Consider the following 27,930-nt stretch of genomic DNA (forward strand, 5'->3'; position numbering starts at 1 on the left):
ATAAGTCCAAACGTATATCTCATATTCGATGCATTATCATACGGCGTGGAACATTCAAACGTGACCCCTGCTACTACAGGGGGCTCTTTTCCTTTCGCTTTTCAGCACGTAAGACGTCTTTGCTCAGATAGCGTGATACTGGTGAAAATAACCAAACCGGTGTTTATGAGGGCATAACTTTGCATTAACATTCTACCTGGTTAAATGTCGAATATTGAGATCTGCGAAACTCTAAGTTTGCGCAAGCATTCTACGCGTCGCATCACCGTCGATTCAGAGCTTACCACTCTTGCTCAATCTTGTTTCTCACTTTGAACAGAATCAGAGACTTCTGCTCTTATACATTTTGGTTCCCCTGCTTAAAATTCCCCAAACTTAAAATTTAGTATTAAATTTCAGAAATTATTTCACCCATGGGGAAGAACAGAACAAGACTATTTAGTTCAGATAATGAAGAAGAAATAGTAACTAATGATTTAAAAAAAAATCGAGAAAGAAAGAGAATAATAGAACAATATTCGTCTTCCAAACTTTTCTTTTTTTTTTATTTTTGTCCAAACTTTGGAAAATAATGTGGAAATCATAGATCACACATTTTTAATATCAGGATATTTGTTTTTACCAAATGATAGAGATTTTGACGTGGTAGAAATGTCATTTAAAAAAAATAATTAACTGTTCGTTCCCCAAGATTACTACAAGATTATTAAAAACTGTCGGAAAGGTAATAACTTTATTGTAAATGAAATGAGACAAGAAGATTGTGTATCAACAAAATTATTAGAAGACGCAATTTTTAAAAGGGTAAAGAATTCTAATGGAGAATCAATAAACTGGTTAAAAATATGTTTGATGCGTTTTGTTAGAAATAAATCGTATAAAATTTTCTGTAAGACATCAATGAATAAGAATGAAAATTTTAAAGTCCTGGATTTATTATCACGTCGGGGTAGACCAAGAAGGTTCGAAAATATTGTATTGACACCACTGTATAAAAATATCAGACAAATTACAACAGCAAAATTCAAGGACATAAATGACCTATTACGATATACATATACCACCAAAACATCATGGTTTCTTCAAATCCCTTCCACACACACAAAATGTAGATGAGTAGTAAATTGTTTTGTAATAAATTTATGTTTTTTATGTTTTGTACGTTATGTAGTTAAAAAATGTTTTGAATCGCATAAATTAAGTTTCCGAAGTGTTTTAAAGATATGTAAAATAAATTAAGTATAGTTTTTTTCAATATGAAGCATCTTAAATTATATTGAATGGTCTTGGGCACCTTCAAATTTTATAATGAATCTGGATGTTAATCTTGAAAATGGCCTAACTCCATTCGTGATAAGAAAACGGATATTATTCACTTAATAATTGCCACTATTTTAATAGGAACTATCAATTGAACACCTTTAGATGCACTTAAGCAGTATGACTCATTAGTATCCTATACGTATATTTTTAAACTCATTGAAACGCAAACCCTTAAATATCTCGATTTTAAGTTAAATGGAGTTAAGCCACTTTCAAAATAAACGGCTCATATTATGCTGTGTTTCTTGATTGTTAATTTCAGAGGAATTAATTGTATTCCTTAATAGGAATATGATGATATGTGTCGCTTATATTGCACTGGGTATAACCACAGTTTTTATATTGAATATGTTAGAAAGATACAGCATTCATATTCGTATTCGTGATGACATATCGCTGGTGAAAAGTACAAGTCGAATACCGCGCCGAGTGTTTCAGATGGAGCACCAGGTAAACGGGTGCGCGAGAAGAGTGAGACCACAAGCACGGATAAATGAGACGGTTTACGTTTTTCGTCCATATGAAAACTCGTACATAGAGCCTGCTGCTTTCGTTCTGTTTCTTTCGTTCCTCTATTGTTCTCTGCCTAACCAACTACGCGAAACCATAGGTGTAATAAATAATTTTTTTCCGAATTGTAAATATTCTCATTTAAAGTTACATCTCTCTGAGTTGTATGTATGTTGAGCTGTATTCATACTATCTAATGATACCAACAATTTTTTTGTCATTCCAAGTAGTAAACTAGTCCCTATATTTTTTAAAATAAATTTAAGTCATAGATGAATTTAAAAAAAAGTTATTCTGTTGAACTCGGCACATCATTTTCCAAATAATTACCTTCACTTGAAATTCTTAAGTAATTCAAAAGAGAAAGGTTTAAAGCAGTGCGCATAACTCACGGTTTAAGGATATTATGTAGATATTTAGTAATATAAGTCTTAGAAAGTAATATAAAAATTGTGATGATTTCAAAGTCATAGAATCCAAGCACTTTTATGCCATTAGAAGCATTTTCTAGATGAAATCATGAATTACTCGCACTGCTTTGAAGTTCCCCCTTTCGACTTATTTCCATCAAAATATATTCTTATATAAGAACAAAAACTTGTGCAGTGTTTAGCATTGCCTCGTGGCCACAGAATTCATGATATCGATAATATAGAACAAACAATTTGACAAGTTTAGTTACAGTAGTGTTTAGAAGGTGGCATTTAAGTAGAAGGATTGTCGACGTGGAAGGAGAAGTAGATGAATCTTGAATTGTGGTTATGTCCGATGCGTATTCGCTCATCAGCAGAATGCGTCTGTTTATGACTTTCATATCTATGCAAGTACAATAATGGAAGATACTTCTGTACGCTTTCCTTACTTCCTAAGTTAGCACGTACATTTTCATCATTTTCCTGGTCATCCAATCTGCAGTAGATTTGGTCTCAGCAATGAATCGTTAATGAATCAAAACAACGAAAATTTGTGTACCAATCTTTATTAACGGATCAAGGTGCAGCCTGTTACTGTAGTTTACGAACTCAAGCCAAATTACGAAAACTTCATCACTCCACCGTCGACGGCGCTAGAATAGAATATCTCCAAATACGACAACACTGTAATATTTTCGCGTGTTTCTTGTGCACGATGAATTTGGAAATGCAAAGGAAGATAATGTAAAAATTCAGCTAATAAAAGAGTACTAATCATGCCGGCTCAAGAAGTTTTAGTGGTGCAACTACCGGTCACTGAGGGTGAAGAGAATAATGCACCCTCATCACAGCCGATCGTAGGAATTATTTACCCTCCACCGGAGGTTAGAAGTATCCTTTGACAAATTTTTGTACATAACTAACATTAATACAATTTTTATTTTCAGACAAGTTATTAGTAAAACTTTTAATTATAATGTAATTTTCACTAAAAAGTATCTATTATAATTTTTGTAATTATTTTCAATAATATATAAATATAGCTTCACTGAAACCATATAATCTTTATAGGGTAATTGTTTATATATGTTACAATAACAAATAAAGTCCAATTTGTAGCATCTTATGGTGTTTGTTTAAAAGATTTTCATACAAAATTATATTTTTGGTTGTTTTTATGGCATCAATATTTCTGGTTTATATCAGGCATAAGTTAGCCTGAAGCAAAAATATGAGTCATTTTGACCATGGGCCACAAGCTCCACTACTACTACTTTATGCACATAATATATGCAACCCCTTGTGGAGCTTAGAAGAAAAAAATGTCATATTGTTTCTTATATCGCGTGAATGTGTAGAGGGTTTATAAAGGTAGATAGTGAGGATGTGTTATAGAGCACGTAAAAGTGGGAAAGCCATATTTAGCTTATAAGCTATGACTTATTCAGACTTGGTTTATATGTTGTTATATATATAATTTTTCTTATGTAATAATTTAGATATTGTTGACAAAACAGCCAGCTTTGTGGCTAGGAATGGGCCAGAATTTGAGTCAAGGATCAGACAAAATGAACTGGGAAATCCAAAATTTAATTTCTTGAATTTTGGCGATCCATATCATGCATATTATCAGCATAAAGTAAAAGAATTTAAAGAAGGAAAGGGACAAGAACCAGCTTTAGGGCAGGGACTTGGAAAAACTGTTAATCTAACAGCTCACCAAAAGCAGCAAGAAATTTTAAAACAAGTGGAACAACCATTTGTCCCAAAAGATCCTCCTACTGAATTTGAATTTATCGCTGATCCGCCTTCCATTTCAGCTTTAGACTTGTAAGTTATTCAATTTTTTATTTGCTGTATGGTCAAACTATACAGTACTAAACTATATAATTTCGATATTTTGCTTCCTTATTTTAGGGATATTGTAAAACTAACGGCACAATTCGTAGCTCGTAATGGTCGTCAATTTCTTACTAACTTAATGAATAGAGAACAAAGAAATTTTCAATTTGACTTTTTGCGACCACAGCATTCTCTGTTTCAATATTTTACTAAACTCTTGGAACAATATACAAAGGTATGATGAGAATTTTTAAAATAACTTTTCTATATTCTTTATTTCTATAAACAATCCGTAATTTGTAGGTATTAATTCCACCTAAAGATCTTCTACCACGTCTTCGTGATGAAGCAGCAAATATGGATAAAATATTAGAACAGGTTAAGTATCGTGCTGAATGGTTAAAATACCAAGAAGCTCAGAGACGTAAGGAAGAAGAAGAGTTGGAACGTGAAAGAGTTGCTTATGCTCAAATCGATTGGCACGATTTTGTTGTAGTAGAAACTGTTGATTATCAGCAATTTGAAGTTGGAAATTTCCCAGCACCAACAACACCAGACGAAGTTGGTGCTCGAGTACTCATGCAGGTAAAACAGCGTGATTATGTCTTAATAAATGACACTTGTGTAAAGGGGTCTTCTGTAATGTTTTCTTAAATTTTTAGGAAAGGATAGAAGAAGGTGAGGATGTAGAAATGCAGATTGACAGTGATGGAGAGGATGAAATGCAAAATCGTACGGAAGGTGAAAAAGATCGTGCAAAAGATAATAATCAAGTAAATATAATGTTTTGTTTGTCTAGAAAAGCTAGTAGCAATTTATTATCATTGCATTAACATTTTAAGGTGCAAGATATGGAAGAAGATTCGAGCGATGAAGATGACGTATCGCCTCCAGGTGATACTCATAAATCGAAAGAATCTAAACCACGAGATAGCAATAATATGCAACCACCACCATTACCTCCTACTCCAGGAAATGTTGTGGTAAAGAAAGGCTATGATCCTAAGCAACATGGTGAGTAATAGATAACAATCACAATATAGATATAATTTCCATTAAATAATAAACACGTTAATTCTTAAAGCAAGTAAAACTACACGTCCTGTTGCTCCTGATGAATTCCTGATATCTCCAATTACTGGAGAACGCATACCTGCAAGTAAAGTTCAAGAACATATGCGTATTGGATTATTGGATCCACGGTGGGTGGAACAGCGGGATAAACATCTCGATAAGTTGGCGCAGGAAACAGTATTCGCTCCTGGTACAGCGATTGAAGCTAGTTTGAAACAGCTAGCCGAAAGACGTACTGATATCTTTGGTGTCGGTGACGAAGAAACTGCTATCGGTAAGAAAATTGGAGAAGAAGACAAAAAGAAGGATGATAAGGTTACATGGGATGGACATACATCGAGTGTCGAAGCAGCAACTAGAGCTGCCAGAGCAAATATTACTCTGGAGGATCAAATCCATCAAATACATAAAGTTAAAGGACTTCTTCCTGATGAAGAAAAAGAGAAAATTGGGCCGAAACCCGCTAATCGCGCAGCAGAATTATCACATATGGCAGCAGCTGCTTCAAAACCTCAAGCTACGTTGAAAGCACCACCTAAACCTCCAGCACCGAAACCGGTACCAGTTCCAACGCAACCGCCACCGCCTCCAACAATGAGTATGCCGACGATGGGTATTCCACAACCGATGATGCCACAAGCCCCAATGATGATGATGGCTCCAATGCCTCCTATACGACCACCGCCACTTATGAGTAAATAAAATTTTGAGTTATAAATTTATTTCTATTTTAGTTTTGAAATATTTGCTAATATGTTTTGAGCTTTGAAATATTACCATAACGTTTTTTAAAAAATAGAATTATAAAGGCTCAACACAGAATATATTTAAAATTTTATGTTCAAACAGTGAGAAATGTTTCATTTCACGTTAAATCTCTGACTTCTCTTTCATCTGTTTTTAGCACCTGCAATGTCACCATTTATGCCAACTCCTCCACCTATGCAACCACCAATGGCGTCCGCTGTAAGTATTTCAATTGTAAAACTCTAATTGTTTATGACATACAAATTATCATATTTCGTAATCTTTCAGATGGGAATGAAACATCCTTCTGAGTCTATGGAAGAAGAGCCTCAGACCAAAAAATTGAGAACAGAAGATTCTTTGATACCTGAACAGCAGTTCCTAGCTAGAAATAAGGTATTTTTATATAAGAAGAAGAAAAAGAACATTATATTAGAATCTCTTTACGAACCTAGTCTAAAATTATATGTTTCCATATTATAGGGTCCTGTACAGGTGAATATAGCTGTACCAATGATGACAGAGAAAGCAGAATGGAAGTTAAATGGACAGACATTAAATATTACTTTGCAAGTGAGTGACACTGTGGCGACAATGAAGGCTCTTATACATGAACAAACTGGTATGCCTCCTGGTAAACAAAAGTTGCAATATGAGGTAAGACAATATATAATAATACAAGATGTTAATTTTGCCAGCATCTGATAAAATGATGATAAAAAATGTCAAGATCGTTTTAATGGACTTTTTCCAATGTTACCGTATTTTGTCTCAAAATTAACATCCATTTTTATGTTACACAAGATTATAGTCGGCATCAAAATGAGTTCAACGATGACATATTAGGCCATTGATCTCGTCTTTGTAACAGATTATAAAAAATATGACGATCTTAAAAAATCCATCAAAATGATCCCTGCAAAATTTTATAATCATCACCAGATGCACGTCTCAGAATCATTTTAATTCTATTTATTCTATTTAAAATTGACACTCATTTTTGGAGCTATATCTGTCTCATTGTATTAATGAATAATTATTTTCTTTTTTTAAGGGAATGTTTTTCAAAGACAGCAATACTCTTGCATATTATAATTTAACATCTGGTAATGTAATAAATCTTCTGCCAAAGGAAAGAGGTGGTAGAAAGAAGTAAAACTAAACAGCACTAAAAATTGATTTAACCTCTGTTACCCATACTGGAAGCGAATATTGTGGCTTCATAGTAGCCATTAATTATAATTATTTAAGATATATAAATAAACACAAAATTAATTCAACTAATTTCACTTTTTATTACATTCTTTGCTGTATTTTATAATTATAATAAATTATAGTTTAATAAATTAATGGAATACAATAATATTTATAAATACATATAAAAGTACTTTTCCATAAGCTCAGCTCAGATTTTCCTGAAAGGAATTGCACTTAATCTTATCCCGCACTTTTCTTTATGTATAAGGCATAAGCGATTTATAACGAATTAGTTAAATACAATGCAACGTTAAAAGTGCATTCGCAAAATATAGTCTGCGTATTTGTGCCGCAGATATTTTTAATAACTTCTTCTTGAAAACCTCCTTTGTATTTTTACAAAAAAATATTTCCAATAGCTTTAACGCGTGTAAATATCTCAATATTCTTGATTAGCATATTACAATTGATTGAAACATCGGTATTTCTAATTGTAAAAACTAGCTTCTAAGATTCCCTTTTAAAAACTTCGTAAAAAAACTTGTCGTATATTACTTAAAACATGTATATTAAATGCATCATTAATTTTCTATCTCCTATACACATATTATGCAAGATGAAGGCCTCTCAAAAGACTTACTCTTTCCATGGTGTATGTATATTAAGTTTCCATACATTAATTTGTACTTAATTTCTTTAAGATTTGTTCCACTATCTTTCTATAGCGAACAACCATAGATCTGTATATCTAAGAAGAAACATAATCAGAGGTAAGTGACTTGATATGATATTAGTCTTGAGAGGCTCATAGGATTTACAAAAACCAAAGAAATCTTTATTTTTCAGAGATTAATTTGTATAGAATATGTTCAAACTAGTGCTCACGCAAATTACAGGATAAATTAATTATTTGTTCTTGGGATTTCAATAAATTCTATTAGCCTCTAAAGACGCCAAACTTCGATTCCTCTTATTTCAAATAACTTACCGAATCTGCATCATCATAAGGACGGCATGCAAGTGTTGGCTCAGGCAAACAGCGCGATATTTCATCAAAGTTGCATTCGTTTCGTAATAGAGCATACTTTGCCAGATAGGCTGCACCCATCATAGCTGAATTAGCTACGTCCTATATATTTCAATCACAATGTAATATCGCATAAATGTAAAAACGAAGGCTTGTTTCGGTAGTAGTTTGTAATATAAAATTATTACCGATATGTACACTGGTGAATTAAAAACGTCAGCAAGTACTTGTAAAATAGCTTTATTTGCCGAAGCGCCTCCTGTTGCTATAATTCGTGTGTTTGGACCTAGAAATTGTCGGTAACATTATTCTTAAAATTTTCGTGAAGTATCACAATTTGTTATGTCTTTTTGGGAAAAAATTTGAATTCAAATTTAACTGTCGCGATAAAGTTGTCTTCTTGAAATACAATTCGTTTAAACATCGTTTCAATTTCAAATTATTATTTCATTCAAATTTTTAATGACCGAAGGGAATATTTTATTCTAGTGCACCCTTTCGGAATTTCTTTCACTGAAATTCAAAAATTCGAAACAAAATTCAAAAATATTTAGGAAGATTACGATGACTATTGCAGGTACGACAATTAAACATATATAAATAATGTAATATAATATAGAATACATACATATATTCTAATATAACATAATAATATAGTCTCAGTTTTTACTGGAAATATTCCCTTAAGTCACCGAGTAGAAATTATTATATGAAAGAAATACTAGGTTAAGCTTTAAAATTGAGCGTTCAAGTTCATGCGTTGACTTTATGACAGTGCGTAATAACTAGACTGCGAATCATTATTCAAATTATTATTTTCATATACAATTTTACAAAAATATTACTCGTTGTAGATAAAATATAAAATTTCTATTAGACTATCTCAATTCGTACGTCCTCTCGTATTTTAGAACTCTACAGATGTCGTAAAGGCATAAAGATTTACAGCCTAGTAATAATTAACATTGTTTTCCAGAACAATGGAGTTTCTGTAGGTATAGATCAGTCTTTGAGAAATTATTAATTTGCATTGTACCGTTCTTACCGATAACGAAACCGAAATCCTCCGCATGCGCTCTTTTAGCAACAAATTGACCCTCGATCAGAGCTCTTACTTCGACCTCTTTCGAGCTGTACCGTGATATTTCATCGTTGGCTTTATTGAATCTATGGTCGCCGATGATGAACGGCAAAATTTCTTGCGTGTCAAAATAAAGACCTAAATTGCCGAAATTACCGCGGGGTGTACTCTCCAGTAGCTCGTTAAAAATTTGCCAAGAACCTTGTGCCGCAGTATCGCGTATTCTTTCACGCGTCAGAGATCCATTTTTAAAACTAAAAATTTCCAATTGCATTATCTTCGAAAATCGTTTACGCATTTATCGTATCAATTTTAGTCTTTTGATTGTTTTTTCTTTCTCCTTTAAAAAGATTCTTTTTCCTGCGGTATTTATGTTTTCTGTACAATTAATCACTTATTATTATTGTCCATTATCTGATTATGTCGTTAAATAATCTCTTGAAAGTAAGAAGTTATAAAACACGTATATGTAGATTGCTTATGTTATGTTAATACTAAATATAAATAAATAAGAAAACATTTAAATTTGGCTTACCAAAGCAGTGCCATAAAAGCGTTATCGTCTATAGGGTTACAAAATACGTGGCCCTCTAACGCAGTTTGCGGTTTGTTTAGCGACAGAAATAATGTGTCGCTAGTTCCTAAACTACATGCGATATCTCCTTCATTTAGCCTCATTCCTATAAATTATTAAATAAATTAAATATGAAAACACCAAAGGTTGAACGGATAAGAAAAATATCCTCTGTGAGTAATAGTAAATGCTTGCTCCTTTATTATATAGATACTAGAACACCAACAAACTAATAATTGATGATACATTCGTGATTATGACAAATTACAAGTATAAAGGCGATTGTAAAAGAAAAGAAGAATATTGTATATAAAATTTAATTGCAGAGCAATTAATTAATTAATTTTAATTGTTCTAATAGCCTTATTAAAATGAGAAACTTTCATTCATAATCTAATACATGGAAATCTTTAATGGCCGTTCTCATAGCCTGTTCTGAGTTATTCCTACAGGACCCCTTGATAACCTGACATCTCAGGAATTTAATAAGCTGCAGAATACATGTTGAAGTGAATGCGTTAAAATATTTTGTTGATTTTAACAATAAACGTAGCTGTTCAACAAATTTAAACTGTAATATAAACACATCGAAAATATTACACTTCGAAATTGAGAGGTTTGTTTTTTATGTGGAAAGTAATTAAATTAAAAATCGATAAATCGATTCGTATAATTGATGTCAATAATTTACCATACCTATCAACTTTTAAAGATAATAAGAGCAACGATGCTAGATTTTTTTTTTTTTCTATAGTATTTTACGTCGCATCAACTACACTTGCGGTTATTAGCGACGACTTTTAGTTGGGGATATTAGAGTTTACTGTATAGGCTTGAATTTTTCAGGAATGAGATAACTTGTCCTATTTGTTTGCTGTTATTAAGGTTATCGTGGAGGTTTAGTTTCATTTCGTATTTAGCGCGGAGTTCTGTGTACTTGGAACAATTTAGAAGAATGTGTTTTATCGTTATTTGAGAGTTGGAAATATCTAGATTTGCAAATTGCTAGATTTTACCGCAATTATGTTTTTTGAATTTTACATAATGAAACCGATAGACTTACTAAATATAAGACTATATCGATTTAAATAATTAAAGACTTAGTATGGAGGCATTATGTTAAAAAATTGATTTCAAGTATAACTATTTTGAAGTTTAACCGATTTTCTGCCAGGTTTTTCTCAAAAATTGATACACTACTGATACAGGGCCAATTATAAGTGGCTTTACCTTAGTCCTTTTCTAATTCCATTAAAATTTGTCATAACGTGGATATCTGACAAACATGCTTCAGGCTTGGATAGTTGAACACATGTAAATGCAGCGTATGCTAATTAAATTGGAGCTAGTGAATACTGTATATATACTATATATAAATAGATTTAATGAACCGAAGTTACAATTCACTGCATGTGAACAGAATAGATAAAATTGAATATCTGCTCAAAGTTTTAAAACATTTTCTACATATGTTATTTAAATTTAATATCAGAATAGTACTACATGACTGATAAGTCGCAATAAATCATAGTATAACATAAATCATAGTATATAATTAGTCATTTTTATTGAATTTTCATGAGCGACCAAACACAAAGATTCAAAGTTCGTCGACGGAAGAAAACTGGAGCGAAGGTACTCCTCGCGAGTGTGTACTTACCAATTAGAGAGCCAGAATTGTCCCCGGTGAAAGCAATTATCCTGCATGCTTCATCGAAACTGAATCTCTCTACAAAATAGTTCGAAATCGGCCCGATGTTGCTACTTGAGGAAACAGGTTCGCCGAGTTTTTCTCTTAAGCCAGGACCACAAGCCTAAACAAATAACATTTTACAAATGAATAGGGCCACATGTGGCTGACGCTAATCCTTGATCAGATTTAGAAGCCACTTTTTATTGTGGTATTTTCGAATAAACCGTATTTTATCCAGATTCTTAGCACGCAAAAGGTTAACTTGATAATCACTATAATAAATGTTATCTCCACACTCTCAGGTTTATTCATTACATTGTTTTGATATTGTAGAATTTTTTGCGATCGATAATCGGTAAAATAACGCGCCAATATTTATTGTTAAATATTCAGTTATCGTTAAACGATCAAATCCTCTCTATGATTACAATATTCTTTTGTAATTTTTAATTCAAATCATGAATCCTCAGTTCATTTATCACTCTTTACGGCTCTACTTTTCAATATCTAGCGTTAAATAATTTAGTTAAGTAATAGATAGACGATTGCGCACTTCCGATTAGTAGTACGCAAAAGAATGAAATATGGATAATTTACCTCTAACAGTACGTCATCCCAGTCTTTTGTGTGAATGTTTAATAAATTCATTCCAGATCCATCGGACCAATCAATGGGTGCGAAATCGCCCAGAAACAAGGACGCAACAAAACTACTAATTAATGAGATTCTCTGAAAGTTGCAGGAAAATTGATTAAATATATAGAAAATATTAAATATGTACTCGATGGCATAGGATGCAGATTAGTAATGAAAATCGGTATAGTTATATGAACTTTTGTAATGTCATTGTGGTAGTGTTTTTGCAACGAGCAATTAGAACTGTGTCTAAAAGATTCTTTTTATATGCTTGACTGCTACAGCGCAATTGCCATAAGAAAAATAGAATTAGTATTTAATGAGGAAGTTAATATTATTTCTGGTTATACTATATATGGTATTATTTCGTATTGTTAATTAGTTTTAGCGACGCAGTTCCAAGCAGTACGAAACGCTAATACTACGTATCTACGCAAAAATAATTCTTCGAGAGTAGAGAAGTAGTTGAAGTCACGTAAAAATAACATTTGATAAAGTATTTAAATCATCTCATAAATAGCATTTCCTATCGCACTTCGCATAAAAGGATAGACGTGCTTAATGTCTTTTCATAGACATTTCTTTGCATGATTTTTAAACAATACACCCTTATCGGTTTACATTTAGTATTTTCTATTTCACCGTCTATGCCCGAAGCTATTTCGACTTTAGAACCAGTGTCGAACTCGACAACTTTATCCGTTCTAAAACTTTTTAAACAAAAAAAAAGTGATATTAAATACTTTCATACCAATTTTAAATTATTAGTAATTTAATGAATATAAACTTTGGTATTATAAAAATTGTTTCTAATTACAGTGTGATCATTTTTAGTTTATAATTAGTATATAATTTATTTTTATTTAGTATATAATTTTACTAAATTGTTCTAAGATTTGCTTCTATATCTATTTCTATACCATATGTTCTCAACAAACAATTTGATAGATACATTTAAATGGCTCTTTCTATCTAAAAAATTGCAGTTTTCAATGATCAACTGCATTTTTTAAAATAAAATTCATATTATATTACAAATAATTAAATTCAGCGCAATCATTTTTTGCTTACATTTTGTAAGTTTTTATCAGCAAATAGTTTTCATTCTATAAAATATATTAATCGTACCTACTTCGCTTGAATTTAATTTTGTTCTTTATAGTATCTTTTATAAATCAATAATGGAACGAGCTCATTATTATTATTAATATAACAATTTCAATATTAATCATTTCCATTGAAATTTCCTTTCTATACCGTTTAATTTGCCTATTTAACAGAATTTGTTTTATAATTTTGTAATGGTTAATATGCATGAACGGTTATTCGCATACAGTTTCGTAATTTTTAGTTATATTAATTATACTATGATTCCGAAGAAAGCCTCGTTAACTAAATTATGACGAATACATAGCATGTAAAATAGGAAATTATCTTATACAGCATATTTGTATAATTTATATTCGTGTAATTTTTTGCAGACTGTTGCTGTGCCATTTTCTTTGCAGTTACAACGATTAAAACCAATTCGATTGTAATCAATTCCTAGAGAGAAAAGAAATTTTTCATTTATTGTGTACCAATGTTCACTGTGACGAGAGAACAAGAATTTATTCCAATTTATAGCAACGAAACAACTTTCGTACTTAAACAGGTTAAATGGGTTAAAAAGGCGTTAACAAAACGATTAGGAAACTGTTGTTGTTATTATATTTTTCTATTTATGGGGTGATTTAATACAAACTACTGCAGAGTTCGCTTTAAGCAGAGCTGTGCAGAATTACAATTGAGTTGCTCAATGAATTATAATGACAAAGTAGTTGCATTACATTATAATTCAATCACATGGTAATTTGTAACTCAGATGTTCATTCAATTATATTATAGTGTAATTGAAGTACGATTACAAAATACTAAGTGATTAAATAACATTAACGTACGAATGCACGATGTAGTTTAATTAAAATTATGAATTAAAAGACAGTCAATCAATAGATAATAACATAAGAACAGTATGCGGGGGACGAGAAATGAGTAGACAAAGTTTTCAATGTTCTGCGTTTGTGATTTGAAGAATTCAATTTGAATCAGACGTGCTTAAAATAATTGGCGATTCAGTAAACTGAAAGTTTCGAATAATGCAACTGAATTGCAATTGAATTAGCACAATTCTAAGCCAATACGCATTATAATGATCTCTATTCTCGAGAATAGTAACATCCTCTTATAAATATACACGAAATACGAGCAGTGATATTAAATCACGCATTCCAGACAGGCAATTTGATTCGTATCTATTGTATATAGTACAGTTTGATTCGAGTACTCGGTGTTAATGTAGCAATTATCGAAAGCCATGTAAAACGTAAAACTCATACAAATCTGAACCAACATATCTACACATATCTCGAATACCTCGATCGATTGTCGTTCTCATTTTTTCAATGAAGCCAGGAGTGTTTTAGTAGATATACCTCAGTGTTACTGTAGGCTTCGGGCCTCCTGCGTGCTATTTTTCCAATTTGAGGTCCTGAGAATCTCTCGTACGCCCGAGATCCCGTTATCTCCGCTAATTTCTGCAACCACGTTCGACGACACCGCGTCAGAATAATCGATTACCTCATTAATTAATTATGAATCACGTCTCACTGATTCGCTTGATTTTTTTCTCGCATGTCGCGTTAAATTACAATGTACAACGTACAGGGTTCCGTGTGATTTTATCTAAATGCTTCTTAACCAAAACAAGATCTTTTTTGCAACATTAAGATTGAACAAAATTTCATGTTAAAGAATAAACTGCTGATTTGATTCATTCATAATAAATATGAATACATGGAGGTAAAAAAGTTCGAAGAGGTAAAAACATTTGATGAATTTATATATATATATATATATATATATATCTTTGAGTTAGTTTGAATCTATTGAATTTATTTAATAAAAGAATAAATTATTTAATTACGATTAATGCAGATCAGTTTTAGTTTATGTACAAAACCGTAATTTTGCGATAAGGACTTTATGTTTGCCAAAAATGTGGACCAGCATTTCTGGACACATTGACTTTGTTAAATGTTTAACATTATTGCTTTTTTAAATTACCTGCACAATTAAAATAGTTCGTTGCATATTTTTCGTATTCACTTTTATACGATAAAGAAAAATAAATAATTAATTTCAACGTCCGATCGGTTCTTCGCAGAAATGAGCTAAACTTGGCTTTTTATATATAAAAATTACTGTTAATTATATAATAATTTTATTTATTTGTGTAATGTTCCGTCAGTTCACGTCGTCTGGCAGATTCTTGAAAACTTTACGGTATCATTATAAACTAATTTATGGAGTCGGACGACAAGAGAATTAAGCAACACTGATATAGTTAATTAACGATACATATTCAGCTGTAACAATAAAAGTAATATATTATTTAAAATATTTATCTTGGACCTAACACATCCTTTGCATAATATAACCTTGCAATAACCAAGTGAATCCGTTCGTTTGAACACTTCCTGAAAGATGTAATTGTATACGGTCACTATTCGTGCGAAAATACAAGATAATGATCTGGTGACATTTTTAGCCAGCAATTACACGTATTTTTGTCGATCCCGACCAATAAAATCAATGAAATATTTCATTAATTACCAGAAGGTCAGAATCCGGCAAATATTACTCAACGTTCGCCTTCGTCCGACTAGAAACTGACGAGTCCAAAAATAGCTCATGGATAACGAAACGGTACCCTTTTTTTACCCCCTTCGTCAGCCATTGAGCCAAGTTGAAAAAACGTTTCATTCCGATACGATCGTTGATTTCGACGGAAAAAAACCCATTGACGAAACTTGCAATGAATGTAAATTGCAAATTAATTCTTTGTCAACGATGAATATTCATAGAGACAGATATACGTTTCAATCATTCTGAAAAATGACACATGCGAATTCCTGATTGGATGTAATGACCATGAAAATTGATCTTTGAAGTCCGATTACATTCTCCATTTATTTTGGCCAAAAATATTATAGTGAGAACCAACTAATCTAAATTACAGCATATTAACTACAGCACAAACAATGATGACAACTACTGTGCATGCTTGAGAGAAACGGAATGTAAAACATTAACATATTTGAATATATCTTTAAAACAATGATATTTTTTTTAAATTTCTGTTTAAGAATTGTTCCGCTGACAAATGTACGTACATTTTCTACTGTAATAAGTTGTTAACACAAATCAAAATAATTTTTTGTATTCAACATGTAGTTTTTAAAAATACATTTATACAGTTTTTAATTGGGTTTCATTATATGAGTATATGCATATATGTGTATTTATATATATATATGTGCATATACCAGTTCATCTTATAAATTTCCACAGAAGCAATTTCAAGTTTTTGTAAAGGAAATAGATTCAGAATAAATCTGGAGATTTATTAACATTATATGGAAAACTGAAAATTTTATTAATTCGGGACTAAAACAAATGATCTACGTTTTAAATTAAGAATATTTATTTGTTAACAGCCAAATATTTGAGAAAGAGAAAGGTGAGATTAAAAGTTTAATTTGTTTTTAGGAAAGTGTATGATATTCTACAAAACAAGATACTTATTAGCAAAACGAATAAAGTATTTGAATAATTATAAAACGAGAATTCTGAATTTGGTGTTTCTGATCTCTCTTCTACAGCTAAATATTAACTTTCGCACGAATAGTTACTTATTTTACTGATTCATATCATGTTTTTAAATAATACTTGAAATGAATTGAAATATGTTGAAATATGATTGAATTATATGATATATGAGCCGTTTATTTTGAAAGTGGCCTAACTCCATTTATCTTCAAATCGAGATATTTAAGGGTATGCGTTTCAATGAGTTTAAAAATATACGTATAGGATACTAATGAGTCATACTGCTTAAGTGTATCTAAAGGTGTTCAATTGATAGTTCCTATTAAAATAGTGGCAATTATTAAGTGAATAATATCCGTTTTCTTATCACGAATGGAGTTAGGCCATTTTCAAAATTAACATCCAGATTCATTATAAAATTTGAAGGTGCCCAAGACCATTCAATATAATTTAAGATGCTTCATATTGAAAAAAACTATACTCAATTTATTTTACATATCTTTAAAACACTTCGGAAACTTAATTTATGCGATTCAAAACATTTTTTAACTACATAACGTACAAAACATAAAAAACATAAATTTATTACAAAACAATTTACTACTCATCTACATTTTGTGTGTGTGAAAGGGATTTGAAGAAACCATGATGTTTTGGTGGTATATGTATATCGTAATAGGTCAATTATGTCCTTGAATTTTGCTATTGTAATTTGTCTGATATTTTTATACAGTGGTGTCAATACAATATTTTCGAACCTTCTTGGTTTACCTCGACGTGATAATAAATCCAGGACTTTAAAATTTTCATTCTTATTCATTGATGTCTTATAGAAAATTTTATACGGTTTATTTCTAACAAAACGCATCAAACATATTTTTAACCAGTTTATTGATACTCCATTAGAATTCTTTACCCTTTTAAAAATTGCGTCTTCTAATAATTTTGTTGATACACAATCTTCTTGTCTCATTTCATTTACAATAAAGTTATTACCTTTCCGACAGTTTTTAATAATCTTATAATAATCTTGTAATAATCTTGGGGAACGAACTTTTTTTTAAATGACATATCTACCACGCCAAAATCTCTATCATTTGGTAAAAACGAATGTCCTGATATTAAAAATTTGTGATCTATGATTTCCACATTATTTTCCAAAGTTTGGACAAAAATAAAAAAAAAAGTTTGGAAGACGAATATTGTTCTATTATTCTCTTTCTTTCTCGATTTTTTTTTAAATCATTAGTTACTATTTCTTCTTTATTATCTGAACTAAATAGTCTTGTTCTGTTCTTTCCCATGGGTGCAATAATTTCTGAAATTTAATATTAAATTTTAGGTTTTATATTAATTAAACGGTCTGGTTATTCAACTAACGCAATTGTCCAAAAACTGAGGTTAACTTGTGAAATACTAATTAATTAAAATTGCCTTAATCACTGCCTTCAGACATTATCAATAGTAAATATATTATCTTGATTGAAGTATAAGTGGAGTTAGGCCACTTTCAAACTACACGGTTCAATTATTGAATTAACTCTGAAAACTTATGTGTCAAGAATGATCGTATTTGCTCGGAATATAAGCAACCTGAAATGCTTTATTGGCAAATAACATGAAGTTGTACATGTAACCATGGCAACCGGAAAAAATTGACAAATGGAGTTAGGCTACTTTCAAAATAAACGGCTCATATAGTAAATCCTGAAATAAAGGGACAACATCACTTTGGAGTGTAGACGGTTAATGTTTGATTTTAGCTTCCGCTTAAGAAAATACTGTCCGCTAAATTACATCGTGAGACATCGAAAGCAAAACTCATTTTATTATGAAATTCAATAATCGCCAGCCTCGGTAGAAGACCACGTGATATTTGTTTTGCAGTATGAATACTCACCTGAGGACCACCCACGATCTCCTCCAAGATTTTGCATTCCTTAGTGGTGCTAGAATCTATCCACACAGGCGATGTTGTTACCGAAAACGATGTGACGAGTTGCTCGTGTAAGAATTTCGAGGGATCCAGTTGTCGCAAGTGATTTCGACTGCCCTTGCCCCAGTAAACTGTACCATGTTGCTGTGCAATTACGAGCGAAGATAACATTATCGTCAGGCAATTTAAGTTATAGTTAAATCTTTGTTAAGTTATAGTTAAATCTTTGAAATTTTCGCGAACACCCGAATAATACACAAGTCGATCTCAACAAAAACTTACAACTGCTAATAACTTTGCTACTCGATTTTACGATTAGAAATTAATATGAAATGATATTAAAACAGCAAGTAAGTTTTAGTCATAACAAATGTTATAACTAAACTGCGGGTTTTATGCTAAAATAGTGAAAAGTTTAAAAGAAACTAAGAATGTTAATGTATTGAGTTCAAGTTATTAAAATTATATAAGGCATGAGGAAATTTGGCTCCTATGTTCTGCAACTGAAGCAGACATATTTCGTTTGCATAAAGAGCCACAGTCTAGTCATAACATTTTATAAAAAATTGAATATATATTACCTCGGTTTTTAATAGAAGCACAATTAATCAAAATAATAATAGTAATACTTTCATTTCTCATAGTTTATTTTTACTTTTATAGTTATAACTCAACCTTAACCATTCATTCTATACACACTTGTTATTCAAACTTGCGATAACTGATCTACTTCTCTTGTTATTAAATTGCATTTTTCTTTGTTTAATCCTAACCTCTTTTCTGTTAACTTCGAACTCTCTTAGTTACCTTATTAAGGTAAGTAAAAAACATATACAGTGGAGTAACAGTAATATTTGGACACTTTTTAAAGCACAGTAATCTCTTCAGAATTGAATCAAAAAAGTTTTTTTAAGACGTTAGACCGACTAGTTTAGTGATCAATGTTTTGTATATTTTAGTTATAGTAGAACGTTGTTATAAACTACAAACAATTAATTTTTTAATGCATAATGCTTGACTCTGCGTCAAATGTTTTCAATAAAATTTTTAGCATGCATGTAAATTATTGAATCTTACAAAACGCGTTCCTCAAATTTTCGCCCTATATTCAGATCAAATTGGTGAAAAATTATTATTTTTCTTTTTTGTCTTTTTCCAACAAATTACAATTTCAGCAAAAATTGTTCTACACGCTATGTGGTAAACTATCCAATCTAACGTCTAAAACAATTCGAACCCTTTGATTGAATTTAAAAAATAGCGTTTTAAATGTTTTCTAAATATTACCGTTACTTATTGTAGGTATAAAAGATAACGGGGCAACAATTACCGTTGTTTTTGCATGAAAATAAGCAGAGAATTTCTGAAAGAAGCGTTGAAACGATTCTTTGTAATTCAAGAAGTTCGTATTTTCCAAAGAACCGCGCACAAAACTGGTATTGTTAATGACATTCGTTGCCTGGCGTCGTCCGATGTGATTGTGAGTTATTTACCTGTGCGCATCCAGAAATAGCGGCCACTTTGCTGAAATCAACGCCGCAGACACGTAATTTATCAAGGATCATGTCCAAAGCCTTAACCCACATCAAAGTGGGAACGACCACCACGTGTGGCTCTTCTTTTTTCTGAATGACCCCTCCGTACGTTCTAAAAACGATGGAACTTACTTTCAACTGTCATAATATAAAACGGTAATTTTCAATTACGATTACGTTAAAAGTTTCTGTTCCAATAATAAGAGGCAAGAGTTAGATAGCACTTTATTTATTCTCTTAATAATTTTAATCTATCAAAAACACTAACAGAATTCCTAAATTCATCCAATATTTCCACAGCTTCGTATTTGTCTATTCATTATTATTATAAAAGCGTTAAATCCTAAATTATAAATTATCGGCAATCGCACTTTTTTCGAGCATATTAAATAGTGCACATGCTTTTCAACATTCTATTCAGGCTGTTAAAAATGCTATATCCAAAACTTGATATTATATTAACGTATTGGGATTATTGAGGTCGCCTTATTCTTTAACCCTTAGAGTTTAATATGTAATTTTATATTCCCTGTTTATTAACGTAGCAGATGTAACAAACAAATTAATAAGATCATTAAAATAAGACGACGACGTATGATATGCTTAATATTGAAAATCGTATTAGGAGATAGTATTAAACGTACCTAAATTCCGGCAGATCATTGTCGAATTGCACGCTGGTTTCACAAAGAACGGTGAGATCATTATCGACGACTACTGCTTTCAACTACAACGGTCAAAAATATCCGTTAATCACTGTTTGCGTCGCTAAATTCAGTATAACAGGTGATCTTTGATTTATTAGCCTCCGGTAAAATAAATTACATGCAACGAGGCTGCTCGACGAGAAAAACAAATCTACGCATGGCAGTCGATCAAGCCGGCTACCTGTAGGATATTCTAAATTTAATTCAAAATTTGAAATTCGGAACGTTGCTTTCGAGACCACCGAATGAATGAATATGCAAAGAGGACCACGATGCCCGGCATGCAGTTCCCCACGTACCACTAAATATGCAATCGTTTATATTTAATCAAATAAGAAGCATGAAATATACCGATGTCTGTGATCTGCGGCATTATGCTAAACCATTGATCCTTTTTAATCGATGAGTTATGCTCGACTCGACAGAATTAATGGTTAAACGAAAATCATGTACTACGAGAATCGATTGCTTCCTACTTTAATTATTCGACCACCTGTCACCTAATAGATTTGCACTAATAGTTTTTAATTTTTAACTTTCGGACGGCACACAAACCAGACAGTTGTCATGTCACTTTCACAGCTTTGGATTTTTCAAAGATTATTTTATTTATTGTACGATGTCTAAAATCCGTTTGTAAAATCCAATACGTTGCTAGTCTAAATGAGATGCTTTGTGGACTGAATAAATGCAGTCGGTGTACAAAGTGTTTGTACATCTTTTAAAATGAAATAATTTCGTTATAATTGTTCCAGCTGATCCAAATTCTTTTGAGATGTTAGAGGGATTAGATTTCTGCTTTTCTTTTTTCTTTTCATTTTCTTACATGATAAAAAAATTAAAACGCGATGTTTATGTATAATTTTTGTTTGTTTGGGCCTGTTACAAAGATTGAAACAATGCATTTTATATGCCTCGGTAACTTACGTATGTGCATGCTGAAATTTTCTTTAAAGTATTCTTTAAATTTTCGTTATAATCTCAGATAAACTCTAGAAATAATATAATTTTTTTAATTCGTTCACCAAAGTAACCAATCATAATTTTTGGAAACAATTTTCTAGCCATTGCCTTGTAAACAAATTATAAAAACGTTATTCCGTCTTAAAAATTGTACGAATACTTTGTATACCGACTGTATTAAACAAACGTATGAAATAATATTGAAGATTTTATTCTAAATAGTAATGGTATTTTACAGTCCACATGTCTTCCCAATTAACCTAAAAACAAACATGAATTACGCTTATCCTTTAAGTACTAAAATTGTATTAATAGACTTTTTGATGACTGTTCATTCCAAACAACAGTTCAATAGTTTTGTTTGCAAGGTATTCATTAAATGATTAATTCGAAAGATATGTATTAGGTTGTCCCATAAGTTTCTTCCGCGCTACGTTATGAGTGACTCTAAGTGGCTGTATTTATATAAATATGCAGGCTTATCTCTTAGCCGTTTATGGCATCGGTTTCAGTCGTTTCAGAGCTCTTTCAAAGTACGTTTCGTTGATGACAAAGTCTCTTTTAACATTTTTTCTGCACCGTTCAATATGGGGAGCCAAAAGAAGAATTTGCGGCATATACTTCATTGCTTTAAAAAAAACAATAGCGCAAAGTACACAGCCGACGAGATTTGCACCGTTTACGGGAGTGGTACTACGACTATTAGGACCATCCGGGATTGATTTAAAAAATTTAGAGTTGGCAATTTCGAGTTGAAAGATGAAGACCGCAGCGGCCGCCCAGCAATGACGGATACGGACATTGTCAAGACTGTGCTCACTGAAAATCCGCGATATAGTGTGCGTTAGATTGTTGATGCCACTAATATTCCCAAGACAACGGTACATAATCACTTAATCAAGATGGGATATGCGAATCGATATGAAGTTTGGGTTCCACACCTATTGACGGAGACTGGCCTTATGAACCGCGTCTCTACATGCCACTTACATCTTCAGCGACATGTAAGCGATCCTTTCTTAAAGAAGCTTGTCACTGGATACGAGACTTGGATTTTATACCAAATTGTGCATCGAAAACGCACTTGGTCTAAGGAAAATAGACCTTCAATTGTTGCGAAGCCTGGACTTCATCAGAAGAAGGTTCTTTTGTGCTTTTGGTAGGACTGGAAAGGTGTAGTGTACTACGGGCTCCTTCCTCAAGGTGATACGATCAATGCTGACAAATATTGCAATCAACTGGATCAATTAAAAAGCCGTCATAACAGAAAAACGGCCTGAATTGGCGAACCGACGAGGCGTCGTTTTCCATCGCGACAACGCAAGACCGCATGTTGCGTTGCCCGAATACAAAAATTATTACAATTTGATTGGGACGTTCTACCTCATCCTCCTAGCTCTCCAGACCTTGCTCCATCCGATTACCACTTGTTCGTCTCCTTAAAAGATTCTCTCCGTGGTAAATCTTTGAAATCCATAAGCGGAATAAAAACGCACCTAGATGAATATTTTGCAGATAAGCTTCAAGAATTTTGGAAAGAGGGCATAATGAGGCTTCCTGAGAGATAAGAGAAGGTTATAGAACAGAACGGTTCATGTATAACATAATAAATCCACCTTAAACAACAAATATCGTGTATTCATTTCGCATTAAAAAAAAAAAGGGAAGAAACTTTTGTGGCACCCTAATGTTAATCTAATTATCTATGGAACAGGCACAATAGCTTAATCTTTAGATACTATTCAAAACGTCGAGTTAAGGATAGCGTTGGGAACATACTGCATATCGCCAACATCTAATTTGTAAGCAGAATGAAATTTTTTTCGAAGGAAAAGCTAATATGTAACTATACATATATGTGCCTATAATTATGAAAGTGGTCTAAGCAAAAAATTTAAAGAAATTATATAAACGTAACTTGAAAACAGCGCGTGGCCTTCTTTGATGCGTTTCTGAACTACATAATAAGCCGATAAAATGACCAGTATCGGAAGAAAAACATAAAGATATTATGTGTTTACTACCATACATTTCTCCAGTTTTTCAAGAACATTTTAAAATCTTAAAAACTCGAAATGATAAAAATGCATTACTTTTTTAGAATCATTAATAAATGTGCATGAATTATTTCATTAAAGTTATTGTTTAAAATAAAACTCATAATTCTTTATTGCTTTAAGTGATTTATAGGACATTCGGTTAATTTTAAAAATGGTCTAAGTCATTTCAAACTTTAAAAACAACATTTTCGTATGAAATTTACACAAAATTTAATATTCATAATAAATTTCCATTAATCAAGACAATCATATTAATTTTATCATTGAGCTTACGGTTTTACACATACTAATAGAATGTCCATTGTGCAATAATATCAGAACAATTAGAAATGTCGAATATCATCAAAGAATGTTCTTATTATTAACAAACAGCAAATGTTTCTTTCCTAAAATTAGTGTAACATAATAGTATAATATAATTGATGTAATATAAATACAAGAAGGAGATGAGGTTTTCTGATGGTGAGAGTCCATTGTAAATACTGTCGGATTAATAAAATTGTCAATAAAAGTTTATTACAAAATTCTTAGTTGTTAATGGCAAAGTATAAATAAAAATTTTATCGGTATCCATCAACGTTTCTATTAGTTGCAAACTATTGATAACAGAACTACTCATTTTTCATTTACAGATATCGAAATTATAAAAATGTTTCTATAAGAATATTCTTGATAAACTTTTTTATTCAAGCATACGTTATCATGGAAGTCGCACAAAATTTGAATAAATCTGCTCTTATCATTGTTATAAAATAATATACATTAATGGCGCGTAAGGCTGGGTAATGTTAAATGTAATGAAAATTGTAGGTGTAGACCAAAAGTTATGAGATACTGTAACCGTCAACAGCTTAAATTATTTGTATGCATAAAGAAACAGCAATTGACTTTCGTAATATATTAAGCACATTTTTCAATTTTCGTTACAGAATAAAAGCAATCAATTGCGTCCAAAATTTGTCTATTCGTCGCGTCTGAAAATAATTCATCCAGCTCCGCAAGCAAACTCAAGTGATTTGATACAATGCGAAACACATTACGTTTTAAAAGGTATGCGATCAATCACGTTCTATCACGCGAGTTGGTAGATTCCTAATTTATGGAAGGTAAATGCATTTGCGTTACTAATTTCAAGTAACGGTTTAAAAATAAATGACCGTAGCATGATGTCATCTAAGCTGCATGCTGAAAGGATTTATCGTTGCATTATACTTGTTTTATACGCATCCGTGTTTTTCATGCCAAAAATTAGCTTTCTTCCGTTCATACTTATTCAGTGCTCGATGTTATCATCGTGTTAGATAATTGTGACCCAGCGCGCAGAAACGTGAACGTTAATCGTCAGCGATATGTTTTCATTTTTCAAAGATAGCGGCGAATTGCAGTTAGCTGCGGTGTATGCATATGTATTACAATTAATTTCACGAATATTAATTCTTCTGTACCTCCATCGATGACTATATTTATGGATTTAATCGTAAACGGGGAGACTGTATAATCTATAAGACCTCAAGGCCTGAAAAAAATTAGCGATAGAAAACACGAATCAAAATTAATGATTACGATAATGAATTATTTATCATCGTCAAAAATGATGCTTCCGCAAATACTTTCAAAAAGCAAAATGTTATGCAATGTCGAGTCAGCTTGATACATAGTGTAAAGTTAGATCAAACGGTCGTCGCTATTCGCTAAAATAAGATGAGTCAAAACATTCCGCAACACACATTTGGAATATCCGAAAAGGAAATTAATACTTATAAAATCGAATTAAGGATGATATTTTCTTCGGTTTCCTTATTTTCGTAAAAATTTTTACGATATTCGTAAAAATTCTTTTACAGAAATCGTAATAGAAATCTCGTTTAATTAGAAACGCACAATGGAGTATTTGCGAATTTAGGCGGTCAAATTTTGTTTTCACATAATTTATTTATAGACGTGTAAGAAAACTGAAAACAATAAAAATTAACTTAAAGACCTCGAAATGGTGTGCTAAAACATTGCAAAGCATTAAAAACCATTAAAAACTATCTCAAGGTATCGACAATTTTTTAAAATAGTAAAAAGAATATATATTATATTTTATTTTTCAATACTTATTTTTCCATCAAGTATATTTCTTTTTAGACGTTGCCAATCCATCTATGTTTAAATTTAGATTTTTCGAACGATAATTTGTTTTAACCCTTTGCACTCCGCGCCATCATGGATTGCGCTCATGAACATTTATATTATTATATAGTATACGTTATGTATGTATATATGTATATGTATATATAATATTATTATAATAATATTCGATTTATATGAATTTGTAGACATCGAGAAATAGTTACAAATCGTTAATAAACTTTAATGTTTAGTCATATATTAGAATTACGATGTCCCCTCAGAGGGGACAACCGAGTGCAAAGGTTTAAATTTTGCTTTTCATCTTCCACATATTCGTTGTATCTAAATAGACAATTTTTTATGAATTCCAATATTTTATCAAAATTGTAATCTTTTTTTTGTTTCACAATGTTAAATAATTCTTTGTGAGCCATTGTATTAACTCTTGGTAATCCAACAACTCAATTTAAAACTTTTATATCAGGTATAACTCGTACTAAAGAATCGTAATCATTAATAACAAAATGTTATTTTATTTATTTTACAAATAAAAAATTATTGTCCGAACGCCCCCGGAAATATGATAAATTCGTTTCAACAACAAGAACATCGATTTTCAAACTAATGGAAAAGTTACATTCTTTAAATCACTTTCATCGTATTAAAATGACTAATTGATTTGATTAAATCTTTCAGCGTAGAAAAAAATTATGGAACTCCGAGCTTTGCTAATGTTGAAGAAAAATAGTCCTATAAACGTCTATGACTCTGCATAAAGGGGACAAACGGAAAAAGTTTTGTGGTTTATATTCCAACCGCTTGTTTTTCATTTTTATCTGCGGCAAATTTGACAAAATCATCTTTTGGATAGCCGAATCCAGCAAATACCCCAACTGTGGAATGTATTCATTGTTATATTACAACAAAACGAATTCTCTCTGAAAGCAGATTTCGTAATTCAAAAGAGACGCGCGTTATGCGACGCATGCGCGATGCGCGATAGACCATCGAACCAGTGAGTGAACGCTGAACACTGCGTTTACCGCAAAAGAGTAAACTACTGTTCAGAGAAATTAATGTTAACTTCCTTCGTGTTATTGCTGTACGACCACGCGAACTATTTCCGGGCAATAAGTAAAGCTGACGAAGCGGACGAAACAGAGTCAGAAATAGAAATAAATAGTGGGAGGAAAAGTAGGAGCAAGGGAAATGAGCCTTGAATGGCCGAGATTGTCATCCATGACACGCGTCGACCATAAGCTTTTTTGTTCGATGAGAAAGCGTTCCACGAATAGCAATCCCGAAAAAAGCATTAGACCGTACGGCGAAGATAAGCGGATCGGGAAACGATGCGATTTCTTTTCAAAGATTTACCTGCTGCGTGCTGAGATCGAGCCCTAAGTATGTTGCGTTCGAAGCGGCGCCCATATTTCAATCGTCGACCAACACACAATGCAACGAAATCGGGGAATGAGCAGGCTGCCAGTGAAAGATGCAATTGAACCGATGGGTTTGAATAACGCGTACACTTCACCGCGTGTCCGTAGGCCAGTTTGCTGGCCGAGAAACTAACGTACGAACGATCTAGCCCGTGTGTGGCTTACAATCATCCGAGGCAAGACCCGAGGCATCGTTACTACGTGCTGCTTCGCTTACGTTACGACGCAACCAGACTAAACGGGAGTAATCTTATCGTTATTATTAATATGTAACACGGTACATTGCGCAAGGCAGATTAATCCGCAACTGGTTACTCTCAGATTTTTTACATCCCCGTGGATTCACGATATTTCCATGACAGTTTCGTTTGACGAAATCTGCCTCGCTCTGAGACGTAGAGGTTAAGT

At 32.0% G+C, this 27,930-nt stretch overlaps 2 protein-coding genes across 2 annotated transcripts; one reads left to right on the forward strand and one right to left on the reverse strand.

The window, feature by feature from the left end:
- Positions 1–2,415: 2,415 nt before the first annotated feature.
- On the forward strand, positions 2,416–7,255 carry Sf3a1 (splicing factor 3A subunit 1). Its single transcript, XM_078187755.1, has 11 exons — positions 2,416–3,137; positions 3,746–4,076; positions 4,164–4,323; positions 4,392–4,673; positions 4,751–4,861; positions 4,931–5,102; positions 5,173–5,856; positions 6,067–6,128; positions 6,198–6,305; positions 6,393–6,566; positions 6,964–7,255. Exons 1-11 carry the CDS (start codon positions 3,023–3,025, stop codon positions 7,063–7,065), a joined length of 2,301 nt encoding a protein of 766 aa, XP_078043881.1. The 5' UTR covers positions 2,416–3,022; the 3' UTR covers positions 7,066–7,255.
- On the reverse strand, positions 6,984–27,930 carry LOC144473668 (xylulose kinase). Its single transcript, XM_078187756.1, has 12 exons — positions 27,458–27,930; positions 20,883–20,965; positions 20,197–20,350; positions 18,668–18,847; positions 14,592–14,693; positions 12,079–12,210; positions 11,449–11,602; positions 9,750–9,894; positions 9,179–9,468; positions 8,322–8,419; positions 8,095–8,235; positions 6,984–7,854 (listed from the first exon to the last, which is right to left on the reverse strand). The coding sequence occupies exons 1-12, from the start codon at positions 27,509–27,511 to the stop codon at positions 7,783–7,785; spliced, it is 1,605 nt and encodes a 534-aa protein (XP_078043882.1). The 5' UTR covers positions 27,512–27,930; the 3' UTR covers positions 6,984–7,782.

Source organism: Augochlora pura, chromosome 7 (assembly GCF_028453695.1).
Source record: "Augochlora pura isolate Apur16 chromosome 7, APUR_v2.2.1, whole genome shotgun sequence".
NCBI classification, from domain to species: domain Eukaryota; kingdom Metazoa; phylum Arthropoda; class Insecta; order Hymenoptera; family Halictidae; genus Augochlora; species Augochlora pura.